Below are 22124 nucleotides of genomic sequence, written 5' to 3' on the forward strand. Positions count from 1 at the left end.
GGGAACCTGCACCCACATTGGGCACCTGGATAGAACTCCTTGCTCCTAGCTTTGGATCAGTGCAGGTCCTGTTGTCTCAGCCACCAGGGGAATGAACCAGCCAATGGAAGTTCTTTCTGTGTCTCCTTCTCTCTAAAAATCTGACTTTCAACAAAAATAAATAAATCTTTAAAAAAGAAAAAGAAAAAGAAATTACAGTGACCCGGCCAGCACCATCCTGCCTTTAAAAATATGTACAGGTTGAATTTATTAGCTTCTCCTTTTTCTTCTCCTCTTAACTGAGTTCTCAAGTAACTTCTATTGTTATCCGTATTAACTCCATACAACGAATCTGTACTCAAAACCTCTACCAGGCGAAACAAACAAACAAACAAACAAACTCAACTGTGCAAATGGTTGGTGGGAAATGTGAAAATTAGTTCCAAGACCCAAACCACTAGAGAATGACAGTAGTGGGACCCCATGTTGCTGTTTTCCTGCCTTCCTTGTGGGAAAAGTAGCTGGAGTTCTGGCTCGAGCCTGGCCCAGTCCCAGTTGCTGCCAGCGCTGGAGGGGTGAACCGGCAGGCGGACAATCTCTCTCCATGTCTCTTTCAAATAATTTTTTTTTAAATTGAAAAAATGAAAGCTAGTACGTCAAAACAAAGTGAGAAATGGATAAGGCGGAAATGTTTTTCCTTAAAAACAAAACACAGTAAGTTATTTAACATGCAGGGACAAAAGACCCAACATCTTCAGTTTTCTCAGTACTTTTTCAGTTTCACTTAAGGAAATCAAAATCCAGCTCATAATATTGACCATGGTCATGAATGTGTGACTGTCAACATCTGTGAACAAAGATCCACCCTAACCCAGGGCCACAGGACACTGCCCATGAAGGAAGGGAACAGCGACAGACACAGCTTAGTGGTCGCAGTGACTATAGACACCATCAAAACAAGGGTGTCTTCAATTAAGGACTTTTTTTTTTTTAAAGATTTATTCATTTTATTATAGCCAGATATACACAGAGGAGGAGAGACAGAGAGGAAGATCTTCCGTCCGATGATTCACTCCCCAAGTGAGCCGCAACAGACCGATGCGCGCCAAGCCGATCCGATGCCGGGAACCTGGAACCTCCTCCGGGTCTTCCACGCGGGTGCAGGGTCCCAATGCATTGGGCCGTCCTCAACTGCTTTCCCAGGCCACAAGCAGGGAGCTGGATGGGAAGTGGAGCTGCCGGGATTAGAACCGGCGCCCATATGGGATCCCGAGGCTTTCAAGGCGAGGACTTTAGCCGCTAGACCACGCCGCCGGGCCCCAATTAAGGACTTTTTAGAGACTTTCTCAACGTTCAGTAGCGGCTAAGTCCAACCAGCACAGGCCTGAGGTAAGTGACCAGATGAACCCACAGGCAAAAATGCGAAGGCACTCTCATTGGCACACTCCTATTGCACTAACGCAACTGAAAACTTAACACCAAACACGGAAGCAGGATTAACTCTTGGCCGAATGTAAACTGCTTAAACGCAGAGGCAGCAGCCCAAATGGGAAGGCACTCACATTCCAAGTTGTAGCCTAGTGGGTAGTGGCATTGTCTGTCAGGCTGCCACCCCATATGGGCGCTGGTTCGGGTCCAGCCGCACTACCCAGCTCCCTACTAATGGCCATGTGTTGGACCCCTGCTCCTGAGTGAGAGACCATGATGGAGTTCCTGGCCCTGGGCTGCGGCCACCTGGGGAGTGAACCAGCAGGTGCAAGCTCTGGCTCAAAAGAAACGAGGGGTCGGGAATCGGATTCCTACCAAAAGAGAACTGGGAAGTTGGCGTGCTGAAATGGCAGCAGTGCCGCCCGAACCCGTGCACGCCAACGCCCCTCTTGGAAAGAATGGGAACGGGAAGCGGGGAAGGCACAGGAGGCGACGAACACCCCGAACCCGCCACTCGCACCACACGGAGGAGGCAGGCCCTGAGCTGCCCTGGGGCAGCCAGGGCGCGGCTGGCCCCACACTCTGACGGACCCACCACGTAACCCCTCGTCCTCAACCCTCCTGCACGCCGCCTGCCAAGCCGCCACAGCCCGCCCTCAAACACCGCCCGCGTGCCCGCGCTCAACGCACCGCGCCTGCGCACTAGCTGCCCCGCGGATGCCCGTGCGCGCGCCCGCCCCGTGCTAGGCCGTGCCCGGGGCGGCGCGCGCGCATGCGCGTCTCCGGCAGCCGCAGCGCTGCAGAGGCTCAGAGGCGGCGGATGTCAGGTGTGCTGCCGGACCCGCCGGAAGGCGTCTGCTCCTGCTTCCCCGTTGCACTGACGGAAACCGTAGCACGGGAAGAGAGGTTCCGGGGCTGGCCAGGCCCACCGGCGGCGGCATGGAGACCCGGACCGAGGGCCGGGAGCCGGCCGGCCGCCCGACGCTCGCCTCGTCCTGGGACGCCGCAGGCGGAGTCCTGACCCAAAGCCTGCTCCTCGTCCGGGCTGGTGTCGGCGCTCGGGACCCGGACTGGGAGGCGCTGCTGGCACCGCCAGCTCCCGGGTGCGGCGGGGACCGGGGCGGCCGCGCTCCCGCGGGGTCAGAAGGGAGCCCAGGCCGTGAAGGGACGGGGGTCGGACCCGGGGCGAGACCGCGGCAGGGAGCGGGCGCGGTGGCCTGCAGCGCCGACGGACGCCTCGCGTCTCCTGCCCCGCTGCAGAAGGACAGGTGGTGTGCCCCGCGGTGGTGCCTGCCCGCCTCGGCGCCACGACACGAGCTGGACTAACTGGGGCTGGTTGTGGAGGGCTAGATGCAGTGTGGTCAAGAAGGTGCAGCCCCGCTGTGTGCATCCTTCACTTCCTGAGGAATTGGGTGCTCGCCCTCCCCCGGGGGGGGGGCGTGAGGAGGAGCTTGGGGCCCGAGGGTGGGGGTCCGGGGTACGGGAAGAAGCAGCCTGCCCGTCTCAGGATGCCCCTCCAGAGCCCTGCCCGTGGGCAGGGGATGGCCGGGGTCCTTGGTCCCTGCCATTTATGTGGGAGACCCAGAAGGAGTTCCTGGCCTCTGGCTTCAACCTGGTCCAGCCACAGCTGCTGCGGGCATTTGGAGGGTGAGCCGGGCATGGAAAATCTCTATCCATCTCGCGGAGAGAGGCCTGTGGCCTGCGAAGTGGGCTCGGGGCCGTGTTCAGAGACCAATGCTGGGTGACATTGTTTTCCAGTCTTCCCCTCAGCCAGGAGCTGGTGCGGCTGCAGAGGAGTGCGGGCGGCGGGGAGGACAACCCATGCCTCCTCTACCTCATGTGTGACCCTGACGCGGCGGAGGAAGTCGCCGCCGTTGGCATTTTAAGCTCAGCGAGAAATATGGAGGTGTACTCAAGCCAGGAGTACTGTGGGACCAGTCGGGGCCGGAGCGTGGGTGCCGCCCTGAATAGCAGGTGTGTGTGCCTCGTGCTTGTGGGATTGTTCTCCATGGGTGATTGTGTGTCCCGATTGGCGGTCCATGTTGGGAGGGAGATGGCACGCGGAGCGCTTAGACCTTGGAGGCTGTGGTTGATGGTCGAGCAGCGTGGTTGCGTTGGTAAATGTGGACGTTTCGAGCTACGCGGGGAGGTGAGCTGTAGAAGATCTGTGTCAGGGGACACCGCGGTCCTTGGGATGTTGCCAGATGACCAGCTTCAGTCAGGAGTAGTCAGACACGCTTCACTGTGGCAGTGATGAGGTGGTCCCTCAAGAAATCGCCTCCCCGGGATGCAGTCGGCTGTGGCTTCTGCGGGGAAAGGAGGGAGGGTCCAAGATACAGCAGAAGAAGGCGGGGGGCTCCAGCTCAGTGCACCATGCGCATCTTTGTGCTAACTCATCCACTGTATGTCCAAGAAACACAAGTAAGCATGGTAAAGCAAGTTCATGCCAGGTGTGTGCTCCTGTGTTAGGCTGTGAAGCTCTGACCGGGCCTGGGGCCTGGCGGCTGGGCGTGCTTGCCCGGGGTGGTCCTGTGCTGCAGAAGCGGCTCTCCTGGCACATCCCCCCGGGCACAGGTTCTAGGCCAGGGCTCCGGTCCCTGCCTACCTCCCGCCCTCGGGGTTGTAGTGCAGTAGTCAGAACGCAGAGGGTGCTTAGCTCTCCAGGAACTCACAGTGGTGTGTGTGCCAAGGGCGAGTTTGACAGTTGTCCTGGATCTCTGAACACGTAATGGTCCGGAGACCCTTGCAAGTAGTGCCCAAGCGCCTGGCTGCCCCACCTGCCTACTGCATCCACAGTTCAGCCGGGTAGAGCTTGCTGTTTGCTCTGCCCTCCCCTCTGTAATCCCCTCTCCGTAGTAGCACTCAAAATACGAGCTGTTATTTTCCTGTTAGAAGTAATGGCTACATTCATCGAACTTTGCTGTATGCTCTGTGCTACAGGATTTTGTGTAAATCATCTTACGTTCACTCACAGAGTAACAGTGGGCAGATCCAGTGTTGGTAACCAGGTGCCTTGAGTAGGACCCTTACTCTTTGCTCCAGGCAAACTCAGTCTCAGGACTTACATTAATGGCCTAGAAAGACATTTTTTTTTTAAATGTACCTGTTTAAAAAAATGATAATCTATAAGTGTAACAGTGACTTTAATTCTACTTTGTTTTTAGCGAACAAGAGATTACTTTCTACAAAAAATATTTGAAATTGGAACCCTCTACTCGTGCTTGTAAAATAAAGGTAAATCATCACCGAATTTCAACTCTTTAACATTGCAAGGGTTTTTGACAACTTCTGATGATTTGTATAATACCAAGGATATACTGATTTACTGTTACTATCTTGAAATATTTAGTCCAACTCAGTCCCTTATCTCTATATGAAACACTGGGGACAAAATCAGACTGTGGCTCTAGCTGCTCCATCTCAGGAAAAATAAGCCAGAATGAGAGAGTGACAGTGAAGAGCACCTCAGAAGCTAAAGGAGTCTGGGTTGGAATCCTGAATATGAAAAATGTCCTTGAAGTAAACTAGTGACTGTGTATGGACAGGGCACTGCTGTGGTGCAGAGTTGCTCAGTGACCTTGGGCAAGTCTCTTCAGCTCGTTGACCTACCTCATGATCAAATAACGGGTGTGGAAGAAAACTGACTGTATTAATTTGATCTCCATACAGGGTTAATCACAACTGATCTTTGTAGGAGGCAAGTAGCAGACTTAGGGAATGGCTTACTCTAAGATGTTGAGTTAGATAGTATGCTAGTATGTGGATGGCTTCCAGATCTGTTCAATGACAGTGCTTCACTCAGTGAGTACTTGGCTACCTGTCAGTGCCAGAGTGCCTCTGGCTCTCAGGAGTCAACAATGGCAGTGGCTTCAAAGATGAATGGAAACATTGAATTCCAAGATGATTTGCTGAACCCAATGCCATGGCTCAATGGCTAAATCCACTGCTTGCATATACCAGGATCCCATATGGGCGCCAGTTTCTGTCCCGGCCGCTTCACTTACCATCCAGCTCCCTGCTTATGTTCTAGGAAAGCAGTGACGGATGACCCAAAGCCTTGGGGCTCTGCACCTAGCTTCAGATCAGCTCAGCTTTAGCTGTTGTGGCCCTTTAGGCACCAGCGGACTGATCTGTCTCTTCTTTCCATAAATCTGATCTACCTTTCCAATAAAAATAAATCTTAAAAAAAGAGAGAGAGAGAGATGACTTCCCATAAACTTTCTGAAGGTCCACGTGGTAAGTTTGAATGACAGTTCTCGTGTTGCTTGTGTTATAGTGGAAGATAAGCAGACTAGATAACAAATGGTACTCTATTTGGTGGTAAGGAAGACCGGGATTTAATTTCTTGAGCAAATGAAACTGCCCTCTTTTTGTACGTCTAGTGATTTTTGTTAGCTTGAAAATGACACTTTTTAAAATTTATTATGTGTGTGTGTGTATATATATATATATACGTATACATATACATATGTTTAAAGACATTTGTTTTTATTGGAAAGGCAGATATCCAGAAAAAAAGAGACACTGAGAGAAAGATCTTCAGTCTACTGATTTATTGCCCAAGTGGCCGCAAGGCTGAGCCAACCCAAAACCAGGAGCCAGGAGCTTCTTCCGGGTCTCCTGCATGGGTGCAGGGTCCCAAGACCTTGGGCCATCCTCTGATGCTTTCCCTGGCCACATGCAGGGAGCTGGATGGGCAGTAGAGCAGTTAGGACATGAATTGGTACCCATATGGGATCCCAGCGCTTGCAAGGCGAGGATTTAGCCACGGAAACATTACACCAGTCCCCTCACTGTTTTAATAAAATTCTTCTGAGCCATACAATGAATTGGAAGTACTGACTGTAACTGTTGTGGAGAAACATAAAATGAAAATATGTTTAAAATTTGTAGTTGTCTTTCAATGTATTTTACAAACGAGTAACTTGACTAGAGGTTATTGTTTATCAATATTCACTTTCCTGAACTTCTCTCTTAACACTAGTTGCTGTCCTTCGGTGAAGAGCCGTGTGTGCTTGTTGGTAAGGTTGTGGTTCACCTGAGATCGGCTTCACCAAGCTCGTCCACAAGCTCTCCTGCGCTGGGATGCAGGGTGGACCTGGACAAGATCCAGACCATGATGGAGTCCATGGGGTCCAAGTTGTCACCAGGGGCCCAGCAGCTAATGAACTTGGTTCGGTTCCAGCAGCAAGTAAGTGGAGATGGAGTTGTGTCCACATCACTGAAAATTCCAGTAGGCTTTTGATAAAGAAACGTGGTGACTTTGTCTTTGCGTACTTCTTCAGAGCTAAAGGAATAGGATGTGACAAGGAAGTGAATACAGATTCATTTCTCTGAAATGAACAAGTGTCGGGGAAGGCGAGAAGTAGGATGGAGCTGGGCGCGCAGAGCTTGTTTCAGTGCTGTGTTTACTCTGCGTGTTCTGCCTGTGTGTTCGAGCATGGAAGGTGAATGAAAGAAAGTGAATCTCCAGGAAGGACCGCCCACTCCTGCTGTTCCTCTCCAGCCGAGACAGGACACCGGGCATGCTGCTGTGTGCTGGCAGGGCACCCTTGGGTGTTAACCACCAACAAAGTAATGGCATTTTAGGAGCAGGTCAGTGTAAAAGTGAGGTTACGAGGATGGCAACACTGCTAACTTTTTTAAAGAAACATTACAGTAAGATAATCTTTTAAGATGGGACTGTTGATTATGGCTCACCTGATATCAACATCCAATGCATTTATGCATATATGACCATTGGAGTTATCAACTAAGTGTTTCTTAGGAATCTTTAGCAGCTCAGTTTATGTAGTGTGAGATTCAAACCAAATCCTGAGGGATTAAGTAGTAGTATATTTAAGATGTGGGGAGGTACTGCATCCAAATGGTCTTTTTTTTTTTTAGATTTATTTTATTTTTATTGGAAAGTCAGATATACAGAGAGGAGGAGAGACAGAGAGGATGATCTTTCATGCGATGGTTAACTCCCCAAGTGACCGCAACGGCTGGAGCTGAGCCAAACCAAAGCCAGGAGCCAGGAACCTCTTCCGGGTCTCCCACGCGGGTGCAGGGTCCCAATGCTTTGGGCCATCCTTGACTGCTTTCCCAGGCCACAAGCAGGGAGCTGGATGGAAAGTAGGTTGGCCAGGGTTAGAACTGGTGCCCATATGGGATTCCAGCGCGTTGAAGGCAAGCACTTTAACTGCTGCACTATCGTGCCAGGCTCTTGACTGGTCTTGAAAGTTTTGATAACATCATGAGCTTCATTGCATCAGGACTGAGCAAAATCTTAGTGCTGGTAGAAGCAGCAGCCCAGCAGGGGAGTGCCTGCAGTACCACTCCCACCTCAGATCTTGCACCTACCAGGGGGAGCTGCAGTCCAGCCTGATGTGATTCGCACCCAGTCCTAGCACTTGACAGCTGGTGCTGAAGCTAGTCTAGCTGATCCACACCTGTTCTGGCTGTCTCATGCTGGTGGTTGTGGCACCGTAGCCCAGTCTGGCTGCCCCCAGACCCAGCCCACATGCCAGCTGATGGGTGCTGCAGCGCTACCCAGACCAGCCCATTGCCAGTCCCAGCTCTCACACTCACCTAATAGAAACAGTGGCCTACCAAGGGAGTCTCAAGTTCCGCTACCAGACCTGCTGCTAGCCCCGTGTCTTGTGTGTGCTGTTGGTGCTGCAGACCAGTCTGACATAGCCTGCCCCAGTGTGAGCATTCATTTATAGGTGCTACAAAATGGCTCAGCTGAACACATGCTCTTTCTTGGCGTTCGCCATCAGGTGCAGCAGACTAGCCAGGCCGGCCCACCCTCAGACCCAGCTCTCATGTAACTAGGCGGATGCCACAGCCTAGCCCAGCCTAACCCATACCCATTCTGGCCTTTGTGAATACCAGCAGGTACTGGGGCCTAGCCCAGTCTGAGGCATTCCCAGACCCAGGCCACATGGATGTCACTGGGTGCTACAGCCTTACCCAGCCCAGTCTACCTCCATCCCTGGCTCTCATGCTCATCTATGGGAACTCCAGCCTAGTAGGGAAGTCCCAGAAGTTCCCCTACCAGGCCTTCTCACAGCCTGATCTTTCATATGCCAGCAGGTGCTTTGGCCCAGCCTGGTGTGGCCCACCCCAGTCTCAGTTCTTGCTGGCAGTGTTGCAGCCTATTTCTTGGCGCAGCCCACACTCCATCCTGGCTCTTCTACATGTTAGCAGGTGCTGCAGTCTGGCCCAGCCAGGCCTGCCCCAAGACCCAGCCTACACACATGCTGATGAATACTACAGCTTTGCCTGGCTTAGCTCACTCCAGCCCTGGCTGTCATGCTCACCAGCAGCAGCTATGACCAGACAGGAGAATTCCCCAAGATCCCCTACCAGGCCTGCTCCCAGACCTGGATCTCATGCATGCTAGCAGGTGCCATGGCCCTGCTTGGCGTGGTCTACCCTTAGTCCCAGTCTTTGTCCTAGCAGATGCTGCAGCCTGCCCCAACCCAGCCTCCTCCCAGCTCTGGATCCCACAATTGTTGGGGAGTTCCGTGGTCCAGCCTGGCTTAGCCCATTACCACGCCCAGCTCTCATGCAAACTGGCAGGTGCTGCAGGCTCACAGAGGTGAGGCCACAAATCCCCTACATAATCTTCCCCCAGATCTGGTTCTCTCTCATTCCAGTGGCTCAACCTTTCATGGCCCACCCCTGCTCTGACACTTGGGAGAGATACTGCAGCCTAGCTCAGCCAGGCATGTCCCTCAGCCCCAGCTTTTGCATGTGTCAATGGATAGTGGGTAATGCTACTCAGCCTAGTCCAGATCTCCCACATGGACAGGTGCCTTGGCCTGACCCAGACATGCCCTCCAGGTTCCCCCTTCTCAGCATCCTTGCCTACCTGTAAGTGCAGTAGTCCAGTCCATGGAAGCCCCCAGAAGTCACTTCTCACCTGTGAAACATGCCCTCAGATGCCCGACTCCAATAGGTCTCCAGACCTCCTTCCCCAGACAGTCCATATCGCACTACCACCACCACACAGCAGCGTGACATGCCTGGGGGCCACGGTGTGTGTCCCCGCCCAGTATTCCCCACCTTCGCTGTGATTGGCTGCTTTTCTCCCAGCAGTGTAATACTTGCCCAGGTATAGGGCACCAAGACAGTTGCCTATGGCTGGTGCTCTAGAGCACCTGGATCAGCATGTCTTCACAATCATATTCCTCCCTCCTCAGTCCCCAGTCCCAGAGGATGGGAACCAGAACTCTGTGCTTTGTTAAATGCTTATTTATTTATTTTTATCTACTTGAAAATCCACATTGCACGCACAGATATAGTTTTCATCAGTGGTTCACTCCTCCAATACCCTCAACTGTCAGAGCTGGTCTAGGCCAAAGCCAGGTTCCCAGATCTCCCTGCAGGCTCCCTCGTGGGTGACAGGAGCTGAGTTAACAAGCCACCACGCGACACCTTCCTAGATGAAGTGACAGGAAGCTGAGTTGAAAATGGAGCAGGTGGAACTTTACCCACACTGGCACTTCAATATGTGCGTCCCAAGCAGGGATGTAACTCACCGCACCGCCACACCTGCCCCCAAATCAGTGAACAGTCATGACTGGTAGGTGATTTTATGCATGTTGTGGTATGGAAGATTTAAAACAGAAGAAATTCTGTTTAGTACACTGATTTCTATCTTAAATTTAATTTGGAAAAAAAAAGAAACCATATGGTAAATTTTTGTTTTGACTGTTTAAATTTGGAGATTTTATTCTGTGAAATACTGAACTTTGTTTTCCATGAATTTCACAGTACTGTAAAAACTCAGAGTGTTGTCTCAGCTGGCATCGCCTTTCCAGAGGTGCCCACAGGTGGCAGCTACATAAGGCCTTCCGTAGTGTCTGCGGAAGTGCGTGCGGAGCCTCCTTACCTGCTGCCAGTTCTCGGGGCTGTGACTCTAGACCAAAACCAGAAGATTCTAGTGCCCACCATTGGCACTGTTGCAACTCACGCGTAGTCCTGTTTTGAATGAATTAATTAATTTCTTATAAATGATGAGAATTATAGTTGGCTCCATAGCTCAGGGGTTAGAGCACTGGTCTTGTATAAATGATGAGAATTATCAGGAGAAATTATTTGCATTAAATACTTTTACCTTTAGATTTTTGTATTTAAATTTTCTGATTGTCACCCATAATTTTGACATTCACTCTAAAGCAAATGTCATTGCTATTAGTATAGATTTGTCCATACATTTCTTTTGAGGTCTCACAGGGAAATAATTGAGTTTCTTCATTATGGCTGAGTCAGACTCCTAGGGGCTAAAGGAGAATTATCTAGCATTCAAATATTGTAAAATGAAGATAGTCTGATTCCAGAGGTATTTTAAAGCTTATTCAAAACTTGTATGCAATAGAACAAGACAAATTGACAGTAAGTTAAAATTTCTTTTTTTAAAAAAAGATTTATTTTTTTTATTGAAAAGTCAGATATAGAGAGAGAAGGGACAGAGAGGATGATCTTTCATCCAATGATTCACTCCCCAAGTGGCCACAGCAGCTAGAGCTAAGCCAATCCAGAGCTAGGAGCCAGGAGCCTGGATCCTCTTCCAGGTCTTCCACATGGGTGCAGGGTCCCAAGGCTTTGGGCCATCCTCGGATGCTTTCCCAGGCCACAAGAAGGGAGCTGGATGGGAAGAGGGTCATTGGGATTAGAACCAGCACCCGTATGAGATCCCAGCACATGCAAGGTGAAGACTTTAGCCACTAGGCCAGCGTGCCAGGCCCTATGTTAACATTTCTGAATGTCCAACAACCAGTGAAAGAAGTTGGGAGGAGATGTCGCATCCTTCCCTACCTCCCTGGCCCCTCAGCGGTCCCCTCTCCTGCTCTACGTTCCCCTAAAGCATTTGCCACCCTCCCTAGGTCATGTTCTGGCTTTTTCTTTGCTGTAGTCTCTGTTGATTGTATGGCTCTGTGATGGCTATACTTTGGTTTGTTTTTTTCACACACAAAGTAGGCCCCTGATAAGCATTTGTTAGGAAGTGCTTGTGGTCTGGTTTAGTCTAGCCGTGGCTTGTAGACATGAAGACATGAACTGACCTTTTGCAGCTAATTGTATTTTCAGAGTATCTCGCATTGGCTGTTGAGCGGAGGTGAGGGGCGGGTGCTGTCCCCTGTAAGAATCTACAGTCAGCATGTGGGTTTGGAATCTGTGTGGAGCTGTCCTCAGAGTTGGGCTGCACATCGTCTGGCTTTGTTTCTGGTGGGAAGATTGCAGAGCCCCACAGGGAGGTGGGGTAGCCCTCCTCTCAAGCCCAGGCAGAGCCCTCTTGGGAAATAGAACTGTTTAGGCAGTAGCTGAGGGTCCAGAGCCTGGCTCCTTTCCTGAAAGTTCTTAAAGCAGACCCAGCAGTGGTAGCATGGTAGCTCACTGTAGTCATGGGAATGTCACACACTTACCCAGGGAACACCTTTCAACAGTGTCTAGCCTCCATAGAGAAAAATATGGCCAGGGGCCAAGCACAGCAGTGTGGAGGAAAAAGCCACCAGCTGCAGCGCTGGCATCCCCATAGGGGTCCCGGCTGCTCCACTTCCAGTCCAACTCCCTGCTAATGCACCGGGGAAAGCGACAGGATGGCTCATGTGCCTGGGCCCCTGCCTTCGTGTGGGAGACTTGGAAGAAGCTCTGGCTCCTGCTTCGGACCATCCCAGCGTCGGCCATTGTGACCATCTGGAGAGTAAGCCAGCAGGTGGAGGATCCTTCTCTTTTTCTCTCTGTCTCTCTAACTCTGCGAATCAAATAAGTAAGTCTTAGGGAAAGTAAAAAAAGGAAGAAAATAAAAAGAAAAATGATTAGGTAAACATGAATAGCTTATCCTATGTTGAATGCTGGGGAATACTAGAGTTGAGTCCTAAGAAAATTATCAATTATTATGACCCAAGTGAGCATATTGTATTTTATTTTAAACTAAGGAAGACTTGGGGCAGTGGCTTCACGCTGCGCCGTGGAGCTGGATGCCATCATTCTTACTGTTCACATCTACCTCTCGCCTTGTTCAGAACCGGATTCACGTCGCGGAGCAGCTCGAGTCGGTGTTGAGACACACCGGGTACAAGCATCTCATTGCCCTGCAGTCACCAGCCGTGACTGGAGCCGCCGAGAGGGCGTCCTCCACACCTCTGCCCTTCAGGACTGGCCTAACACCTGGAAACACGACGGAAGGCTCGGAGGTCTCCAGTGAGCAAAGTCCCCAGGCACCTGGTGGGGAAGGCGCCATGCTGCTCGACAAGTGTAGAATTGGGCCCCAGAACCACTCCCTCCTCGAAGCTGAGCTTAGAGACACAGTCTCTTCTCTCTTACCCAAGAAAACCAGGGACGATGCCAGCATGCTGCCCTTTCTGCAGAATTTGTGCAGTCAAGTCAGCCGCCTGCGTGTGAGCCATGGCACTGAGCGGCTGGAAAGCAGCCCCAAGCCCCAGGAGGCCGTTGCTGCTGTGGGGTAAGTGCTGTACCTTACGACCACAGGAGCCCAGCTGTGGCACGTGGAGAAGCAGGTAAAGGGAGCGCTGCTTGGAAATCTGTTTCCAGGGAAGTGCTGGCAGCTCTCGTGACTCTCCACCAGTGCACATAGAGGGAGCTCGGGTGTGAAGGGTGTGAACGGAGTGGAACGGCGTGCTGGGAGAGCAGGGCCTGCAACAGCACTGCCCCGCTGCGCAGGCCTTCTGAGGAAGGACGCTTTCTGTATGAACAAGTGAAGTTGTGGGATCATGTCTGCTTTTTCTTCCTGATTTTGCTAACTGAGCCATCTTAACAGATTTTCTTTTACATCATGTGTGACTGAGTTAATTTTGTAGTCATCAAAAATATATATACATGCATAGCTATTTAGAGCAGGGATGAGGAATGCCCGGCCTACAGGTCCTATAAGGAACATGAGATTACTTGGTCTGAAACTGCCGGGGAAACTCAGCAGTACTTGCAATTCCATAATTCTAGAGCAGGCTAACGTGACCATTTGCTATGACCCATGGGTACGTATGTCTAAATACCTCCCTGCAGGAAAGATCACCCAGCCTTATCTGCAGGATACAGCCCTTTCTATAGTGTCCTGTAGGTGGATTTATTTTTTGGCTGTTTGCCTTGATTGAGAAATAGGTGAGCATTTAGTTTTTCCCCTATTTGATACTGATGTAATGTGCTACAATATTGCCCAGTACTGGAATTCAGGGCTCTAATCATAATCCTAGTTTATGTGTTTTGTTTTACTGTTTAAATCTTTTCATTTTTTTCATAGTAAAATGAGGTACTAGTATTTGTTAGATTTTTTAAGTCTTCCCTAGTGTTAAAATTTTAAGACTTTAGTAATCTGTTGGAATCAGGTAGTTCTTGCTACCAATGTGGAAAGGTAAGTAACCTTCAAGGGTGAGTTGTCATCAATGATGTATGTGATTGTTGTAAAATAAGCCAACAAAAAAATAGGAAACTGGGATTTAAAAACTGGTTGGGACAGCTTTGAGCGCAGCCTCTGGGGGATATTCCCTTTTCTCCTTTTCTCTGGGATCTTCCTTTTACAATGAAAATCCCTAAACATAGAAAACATGCAAAGACTCTGCCAAGCAGGGTGAAGATCCACACTGAAGGATCTTGGGGTTTGAGGAACAACAGTGTAGCGAGTCTTTGGCCTTCTGCTTAGGATGGTCTGCCAGAGCCTACAGCCCAGGACAAGCAGCGGGAACAGAATGTGAAAAGAAATAAAAATCTGTTTCCTCTGGCCAAAAAACAGGAAAGGGAAGTGCTGAGGAAACAAAACCTTGTAAAACCAGCCAGCCATGCTCTAAGTCAACCCTGACTGCTGCCTTGCTCTCTCCAGGTGTGTGGGAGGTGGAGTGGGAGGTTCTGTTTCATCCTCAACTCAGCCGAGGGGGCAGTGCTCCAGGGCATGCTGGACAGAGCTGAGCACCCAAAGCAAGTGGTCACTCCAGGGCGGCTGTTGAGTGTTGGACAGAGCTGAGCACCCAAAGCAAGTGGTCACTCCAGGGCGGCTGTTGAGTATTGGACAGAGCTGAGCACCCAAAGCAAATGGTTACTTCAGCTCTCCAGTGGGGTGTATCTCACCCTTCCCAGCAAAGCAAGGTGGCCCTTTGACTCGGGGTGACATCAGAAGGAGCCAATGCAGAGTAGGGACTGCAGAAATACCAAAATGATGGTACCTGATGCGCCTTCCAGAAGCTGAGTCCAGATTGGTTGGGGCCAGGATACATTCTGTTCTGAAAACCAAAGTTGTAGAAGAAAGAGGTTGAATGAAAGCTCATGTCTCATCTGGAAAGATAGCTGCCAGTAAGAAAGGACAGATTTCTTAAATACTGGAAGAAAAACTGACAGCACGTTCTGTATCCGGTAGACATGCTGAGATGAATGAAAACTACGACTATAATTGTGCATCACTGAAGAGGGAAACCACATCCCAGGAACAGCCTCAGTAGGAACATCACAGCACACACCTGTACAACCCTAGATGGTGTAGGTTGGCAACTCACTGTGGCTTCTTGTTGCATTCAGCTGATGGACTGGACACAAAATATTTGAGGCTGTTGCTAGTGTAATATGGCTGTTTTACAGTAAAGATTTTTAAATAAGTAGAAGAGTACACCCTAAGACAATAGCTATAGTATAGTAAGTGTATAAGCCCATGCCATGGTCATTTATTATCAACTGTTATAGATGTAATTGCATTGCTATACTTTCACACAATTGACTGCAAACATTTAGTTCTGCCAGTATCTTCATGAACACAAGAGTGATGCATTAATGTACAGCATATGTTGTTATGACATTACTAGGCAGTAGAAACTTTAGCTGAATTTTATTTTAATGATATCATAGATGGTTTCTGTCCACAGCCAAAATCACTGTGCAGTATATAATGGGCAGTGGACTTAAGAAAAAGCTAATGCTGGGCCCGGCGGCGTGGCCTAGCAGCTCAAGTCCTCGCCTTGATCGCGCTGGAATCCCATATGGGCGCTGGTTCTAGTCCCGGCAGCTCCACTTCCCATCCAGCTCCCTGCTTGTGGCCTGGGAAAGCAGTCGAGGACGGCCCAATGCATTGGGACCCTGCACCCGCGTGGGAGACCTGGAAGAGGTTCCAGGTTCCCGGCATCGGATCGGCGCAGCACCGGCCCGTTGCGGCTCACTTGGGGAGTGAATCATCGGACAGAAGATCTTCCTCTCTGTCTCTCCTCTTCTCTGTATATCTGACTTTGTAATAAAAATAAAATCTTTAAAAAAAAAAAAAAGAAAAAGCTAATGCAAGTTCTGTAAGGATTAATCATAAAAAAATACCTGGAATCTGGACCCAGCACAGTGGCCTATGGCTAAAGTCCTTGCCCTGCACACACTGTGACCCCATATGGGCGCCGGTTTGTGTCCTGGCAGCCCTGCTTCCCATCCAGCTCCCTGCTCGTGGCCTGGGAAAGCAGTCGAGGATGGCCCAAAGCCTTGGGACCCTGCACCTGCGTGGGAGACCCAGAACAAGCTCCTAGCTCCTGGCTTTGCATTAGCCCTGCTCCGGCCATTGCAGCCACTTGGGTAGTGAATCATCGGATGGAAGATCTTCCTCTCTGTCTCTCCTCCTCTCTGTATATCTGACTTTCAACCATTTTGACATGGGTTGAAATTTTTTAAATGCCATGTAAATGGTAATCCAAAATGAAAAGGCAGAAGTAGCATGTTACATTGAGAGAAAATAGTGCCAGAACAGCAACAAAAAATGTATTAGAGACAAGGAATAGCGTTATGTCATAATACAGAAGCATGATGTCATGGTGATCCTGGTGTGGTTTTACCAGTTTCAAAACACACAAAGCAGAAACTACAGTTGACATTCCCACAGGCGAGTTGCACAGCCCCTCTTAGCTGTTGCTGGAACTACAGACCGAAGGGGCACACAGCACCTGCAGTGCCATCAACCGTCAGAGTCTTCATGAGATTTCTAGAAAGCTCAGCACCAGAGAATAGACTTTCTTTTCAAGCACTCACTGGTATAGTTTATATCCTTGGTCAGAAATCAAATCCCCACAGATTAGAAAAATTAAAATCACACATAGATAATACTCTGACCATAAAATCAGATTAGAAATTAATAACCAAAAGACTACAAGAAGATTTCCAAACCCTTGTAAATGAAACAGCTTATTCTAAATAATTCGTGAGTTGAACAGAAAATCTGAAAGGCAATAGAAACATGTATGGAGCTGAATAAAAAATCCAGATTTGTGAAATCAGTGCTGAGACGGGTGTGAAGGAGAGCTCGTTAGGAAATGAGCAGCACGGTGGGGAGCTAAACCGAATCCTCCAGAAGTGGAAACGAAGCCATGAGAGGTGCTGTAAGTAAAGGAGAAGTCCTCAGAAGAGTACGAACAAACAGAAAGGAAACAGAGGGAAGTGGTAACTCAGGACTTCCCTGGAAAACAGAAGCAGAGAGAAAAAGCCAACTCTGATGAATATCCTGTACCCAGCGCTCCCCATATCTCTTCTTATGTAATCCAGAAGGATGGTTTTAATTTGTTTGAAAGGCAGGATGAGAAAAGGAATGAATGATATCTTCCATCCACTGATCCGCTGCAAGTGGCTGTAATAGCCAGGTCTGGGCCCAGCTGAAGCCAAGAGCCAGGAGTTTCATCTGGGTCTCCTGCCTTGGGGGTAGGGACCCAAACTCTTGAGCCTCTCTCCATTGCTTTCTCAGGTGCAGCAGCAGGAAGCTGAATCCAAAGTGGACCACAGGGGCTTGACTCAGCACTCCGATATGGCTGTAAGCAGCTCAAGCACTAGCTTAATGCACTCTGCCACAACACCGGCTCCCAAAAGAATATTTTAATCAGCTGTTTTGCAAATGAAAGCTTATGTCATGCGGTGTTTTTAAGTTTGCATGAGCTAGCTGTGTGCTGCGAAGCTTTGGCTGTTAGGTGTTGCTTCCAGGTTGTGTAGGTGGAGGGCGGGCAGCTCTTATACCCTCTATATTCAGTTGCAGTTGGAATTATAGCCATGCGTTTAATATGTTCTGAACTCTGTTCCCATGTGTTGTTTTTTTTTTTTGTAGAATTGTTTCCTTAAAAAAAAAAAACAATCCCTCATTCCTGCTCTTTGTCTGAATTGTGTGCACTTTTCCTAATAATTTTGTTAAAATGAGAGACTGAGAATTTGTGAGGAATATGTAAAAGTGAGCTTTTAGGATTTATGATGTCGTAACCTAATCTGTAGCTGCAGGTGTTGGGGCTTGATATTCTCTAGGGAAAATTTGCCTCCAGGTTTTAAACCAACAAGTCACTAGAATGACTTGAAAAGAATAATAGCACACAACCTCTTTAGACTTCTGGTACAAAGACTCTGAAAAGCGTACAAGTTGGCATGTCTGTACTCCAACCACGAACGTCTCAGCTCTGGAAGAAGAGAGGCAGTGAGTGCTGGCCAAGACACGGAGATGCCTGTTTCTGAGACGTCGCTAGCCAGACCGTTAGACACACAGCTACTCTGGAAAACTCTGTCAGGTTCCTTAAAATGAAACGTCTCGTGTAAGTCAGTCATGTTTCTGGATATCTGTATGAAAGAAATGCAACTTTGTCTATGCAAAAGTCGACACCTAATTGTTCACAGCAACTCTATCTGAAATGGCCATAAGGTGAGAGAAAAAAAACCAAAAATGTCCCATGTTTGGCCACTGTTTAAACAAACTGCTCTACATATGTCAAGGCATAGTGTTCTTCAAAAGAGCAAACGGGGGCCTGTGCTGTGGCTCAACGGGCTAATCCTCTACCTCCACGCTGGCATCCTATATGGTTCGTGTCCCACCTGCTCCACTTCCCATCCAGCTCCCTGCTTGTAGTCTGGGAAAGCAGTGGAGGACAGTCCAAAGCCTTGGGACCCTGCACCCACGTGGGAGACTCAAAGAAGCTCCTAGCTCCTGGCTTCAGATCAGTTCAGCTCTGCTGCTGGCGGCTGTTTAGAGAGTGAACCAGTAGATGGAAGATCTTTCTATCTCTCCTCTCTAAATCTGCCTTTGCAATGAAATAAATAAATCTTTAAAAATAAATAAAACCCAAGATACATGCATCTCACATGAAATTATGCCAAGTGGAAAAAAATGTAGAAAATCACATGCTATGTGATTGAATTATACAACCTTCTAGAATAACACGGTTGTGGAGTGGGAGAGGCACTCAGAGGTTGCCAGGGATTCTGGAGGAGGGCCTGGGGTGGGCGTGACTGCTGCGGAAGCACAGGCAGTGTTCATGGGAAGGGACTCATTCTGTGTCTTGACTGATAGAGGTTGCCTGCCTGAGTCATACAGGAACATTTGGCTTACAATCGCCATGTTCTCCTCTTACCTGTGACTTTGCTTTTAGTTACCCAATCAACCATAGTCTGAGAATGTGAAATGGAAAATTCCAGAAGCACATGATGCATGCTATTCTGAACAGGATGATGCCCTGTCTTGGGGCCCTTTCTGTTCAGCCTGAAATCTGCATCTTCCTTTGCCCAGCATCTCATTGTGTACATAACCTACCCTCGCTCACTCTAACTTTGTTAGACTTTCTCAGTTCTAACTTTGTTAGACTATCAGCTGTTCAGGTCCCACCACAGCTGACTCATAAGCTTGACGATAGGTATGAATGTATGTGTAGGAGAAGACCGAGCATGGAGCTCCGGGCTGCAGGAGGCTCAGGTGTCCGTAAGGATAAGTACATCAGCCCTGCATCTGCACGTACTGTCCCCGGTCACTCTGCTGGTTGGCTGTGACCCTGGGAAGTGCTGCTGTGTGTACAGTAGAGAACGGGGCTCTGTGAGCACACTGGGACCTCAGCAGGTCCCAGGGGACTCCGAGAGCCCTGGGCACCCTGCTTCAACAACTGCTCCCTGAGAGAGTGTTTTAGGAACTGCTCTGCTGTTGTTTTGTGTTTTAACCTTCACTTTGCCCATTCTAGCATTCTAGTAAGCATTCTTTTAGGTTAGAAAAAAACAGTATTTTAGTGAGGATGTTTGATTGAAAGGAGAAAAGAACTTTAAATGGTAGAGTTCCTTGGGGAAATACTTGGAAGAATCACATGTGGATTTTTTTTTTCTGTAAATGGGCAAGACCAGTCTTTTAGGGCTCAGAATCACCAAGGCCCTTCCTAAAGCCCTTTGCTTCAAAGGTCCATCTTGACTTCAGTGATGTACTTCACAAATGTCTGAAGAATTAAAGGAATGAGCAAGGGTTGGGCATTCGCGCCTGAGTACCTGTGGTGTGTGCAGCCTGGGCGTGTGTCCTCGGGAGCCGTGTGAGGAGATCCCAGCAGTGTGTCGGCTGTTTGTATGCTAGCAGTAGAGAAACTTGACATGCTTTATTTTGTTTTTAGGGTGGAAACACAGCCTGTTTGCTCCTACTTGGAGAAAATTCTCTCTAAAAATTTGGAGTTGATGGAAAAGAAACTCATGGACCACATTGATGAGCGACTGTTGAGACTGCAGGAGCAGCTGGACCGTAAGCTTGCTGTGGTGATGGAGCTGCTGCAGGGTCCCCACTCGCCGCCCTCTGAGCTGCCTCTGCAACACTGTGACTCTGCAGAGAGGCTCTCCAACGGAGAGCGATGAGCACTGCCCGCACGCACCACACCCCGCAGTATTTATTACGTATTTATTACAAAGCCGAGACCCACAGTATCTCAGTGTGCTCTGAGGGTCATCGTGTCGCCTCAGTGACCTCCATGTTCCTCTCCTGCCCCGTCCTTGTCAGTCCAGCACTGTACAGCAGTTGACATGATACGGTCCTGAGCTGGTTTTGTTTAAATATTTTTTACTCTTGCAGAATGTGTACATACTTTAGTGATGTTGAGGTGTTTACAGTGTCTTGATGACTTCTAGTGCGATGCAGTAGTTCATTCTGTATGTTTGCCATTCTGTTTTAATTTATACAAAAACTTTATAGTTTGAGAGGTATGGAAAGAATGGAATGTTTGGTCAGCATTTTTTCCCCAGCTAACTGTTCTTGGAAAATGGAATAGCTAGACCTGGAATCTTTAATTTCAGATCTTAACTTTTTACATTGCTTATTTTGGTTAAAAAAGAAACAAAAGATGAAATGTTTGGCTTATTAGTTTTGGTTTTGGCTCCACTGTAATGGTGGACAGGAAGGTGAACATCCAGCTCGCTTGTTCAGTGCTGGGACTGACTGTTGGATGGTGGTGTGCAGGCAGTGTGAGGAGGGAGTCTTGGCAGGCTGAGGCCCGGCAGCTGGGGAGGATCAAGGCCTGTGTGTCAAGGAGATGATAATTCTGACTTTCCAGAACTTGTAACTGCTGCGTGTGTGCTGAAGGGTGATGTATTTACATCTACAAATAAACACTGCACTCCGGAAGCTGTTTTGTCTTAAACAGAAATGTGTTTTTCCTCTGATTTTTCACTTATATTTTTATGTTTTATTTCTAAGTCAGAGAGAGAGATCTTTAATTTGCTGATTCGCTTCCCAGATGCCCATAACAGCCAGGGCTGGGCCAGGCTGAGCCAAGCTTGCTGCAACTCAATCCAGGGCTCATGTATGTGGCAGGGACCCCCGTGCTTGAACCATCGCCGGCTGCCTTCCCATGGGCATTAGTGGAAGCTGGACTTTGAGGTGGAGCCAGAACTCAAACCCAGACACTCCCGGAGCAACCTCTTTGCCACAACAAACCGCTGTCCCTCATCTACTATTCAAAGTGTTGATTTTTATGAAAAGGATGTTTTGTAGTCATTTGGTATTTTGGAGCATTCACTTCTTTGGGCAAAAAACTAGCCTGTGTAGTGTTTATTCACTTACGCCCAGAGTTCTGGGTTAGACTCCCGCCTTATTTCTGGGCATCAGTGTTTGGCTTAGCAGCGAGGAGCAAGAAGAGAGTACCTGCACTGTGTGGGCTGCACCTGGAGTCTCCTGGTCTCATTTTGCTGCCTCAGCCAGGACAGTCAACCTGTGGGCTGGATTTGAAGTCCCTTACAAACAATATATCTGGAATGGCTACTGTGGTCACCTTTCGTTTAACTATAAAGTGTCAACATCTTTCTGAATGAACATAGTTACTGAATGGATGCTTCAATCCTAGTTGTTGCCTCTATCCCTATTCATTGTGTAGCTGAAACACAAAAATCTAACCAATCTTCTGTCATTTCACTTTTGATTGAATTTGCAGCTTCCCCGCGTTTTTCTTTTCCTTTGGAATTGAACTCTTACACCAGCTCTGAATTAGCAGTTCAAACCCTGAAAATGGAAGGACAAGAAGACCGGGAAAGGCCAAAGCCTGAGAATGAAGTACAGTAGCGTTTCTGCTCCATGGGAGCCACAGAACAGAATTCAGAACTCAGCGACAGCAGGGCTTGGAGGGCTGATGTCACACAGCCCGCAGCATGAAGGGGGAGTCGGGTCCGCTGCCTGTGGCCCAGGCCACACGTCCAGGAGCCAGCGCTTCCCCAAGGATCTGCCTACTTCCCAACAGTGACAATTAGATCCCACTTCCCCCCTTCTCAAATTACAGCTTTCAGAATTTCCTGATTAAGTATCCTGCTTCCTGAAGGTGTGTCAATCAGGTTGGGTCGGAAGGAGCTCATTGGGGGAGTGGTCAGTTATGTTTTGGGTTATTTTTGGTTTTTATTTTTGGTTTTTGCAAAGTATAGCTGTTTTTGTTTTTTTTTTTTTTAAGATTTTATTATTATTATTATTATTGGAAAGCCAGATATACAGAGAGGAGGAGAGACAGAGA

The 22124-nt window shown here is 48.8% G+C and overlaps 1 protein-coding gene across 1 annotated transcript; it reads left to right on the forward strand.

Annotated features, from left to right (window-relative positions):
* Nucleotides 1–2231: 2231 nt before the first annotated feature.
* C13H10orf88 (chromosome 13 C10orf88 homolog) lies at nt 2232–20054 on the forward strand. The gene is made up of 6 exons (XM_058671940.1): nt 2232–2510; nt 3166–3381; nt 4572–4641; nt 6392–6598; nt 12423–12862; nt 19755–20054. The coding sequence occupies exons 1-6, from the start codon at nt 2347–2349 to the stop codon at nt 19987–19989; spliced, it is 1332 nt and encodes a 443-aa protein (XP_058527923.1). The 5' UTR covers nt 2232–2346; the 3' UTR covers nt 19990–20054.
* Nucleotides 20055–22124: the final 2070 nt, after the last annotated feature.

This window comes from Ochotona princeps, chromosome 13, assembly GCF_030435755.1.
Source record: "Ochotona princeps isolate mOchPri1 chromosome 13, mOchPri1.hap1, whole genome shotgun sequence".
NCBI lineage: Eukaryota > Metazoa > Chordata > Mammalia > Lagomorpha > Ochotonidae > Ochotona > Ochotona princeps.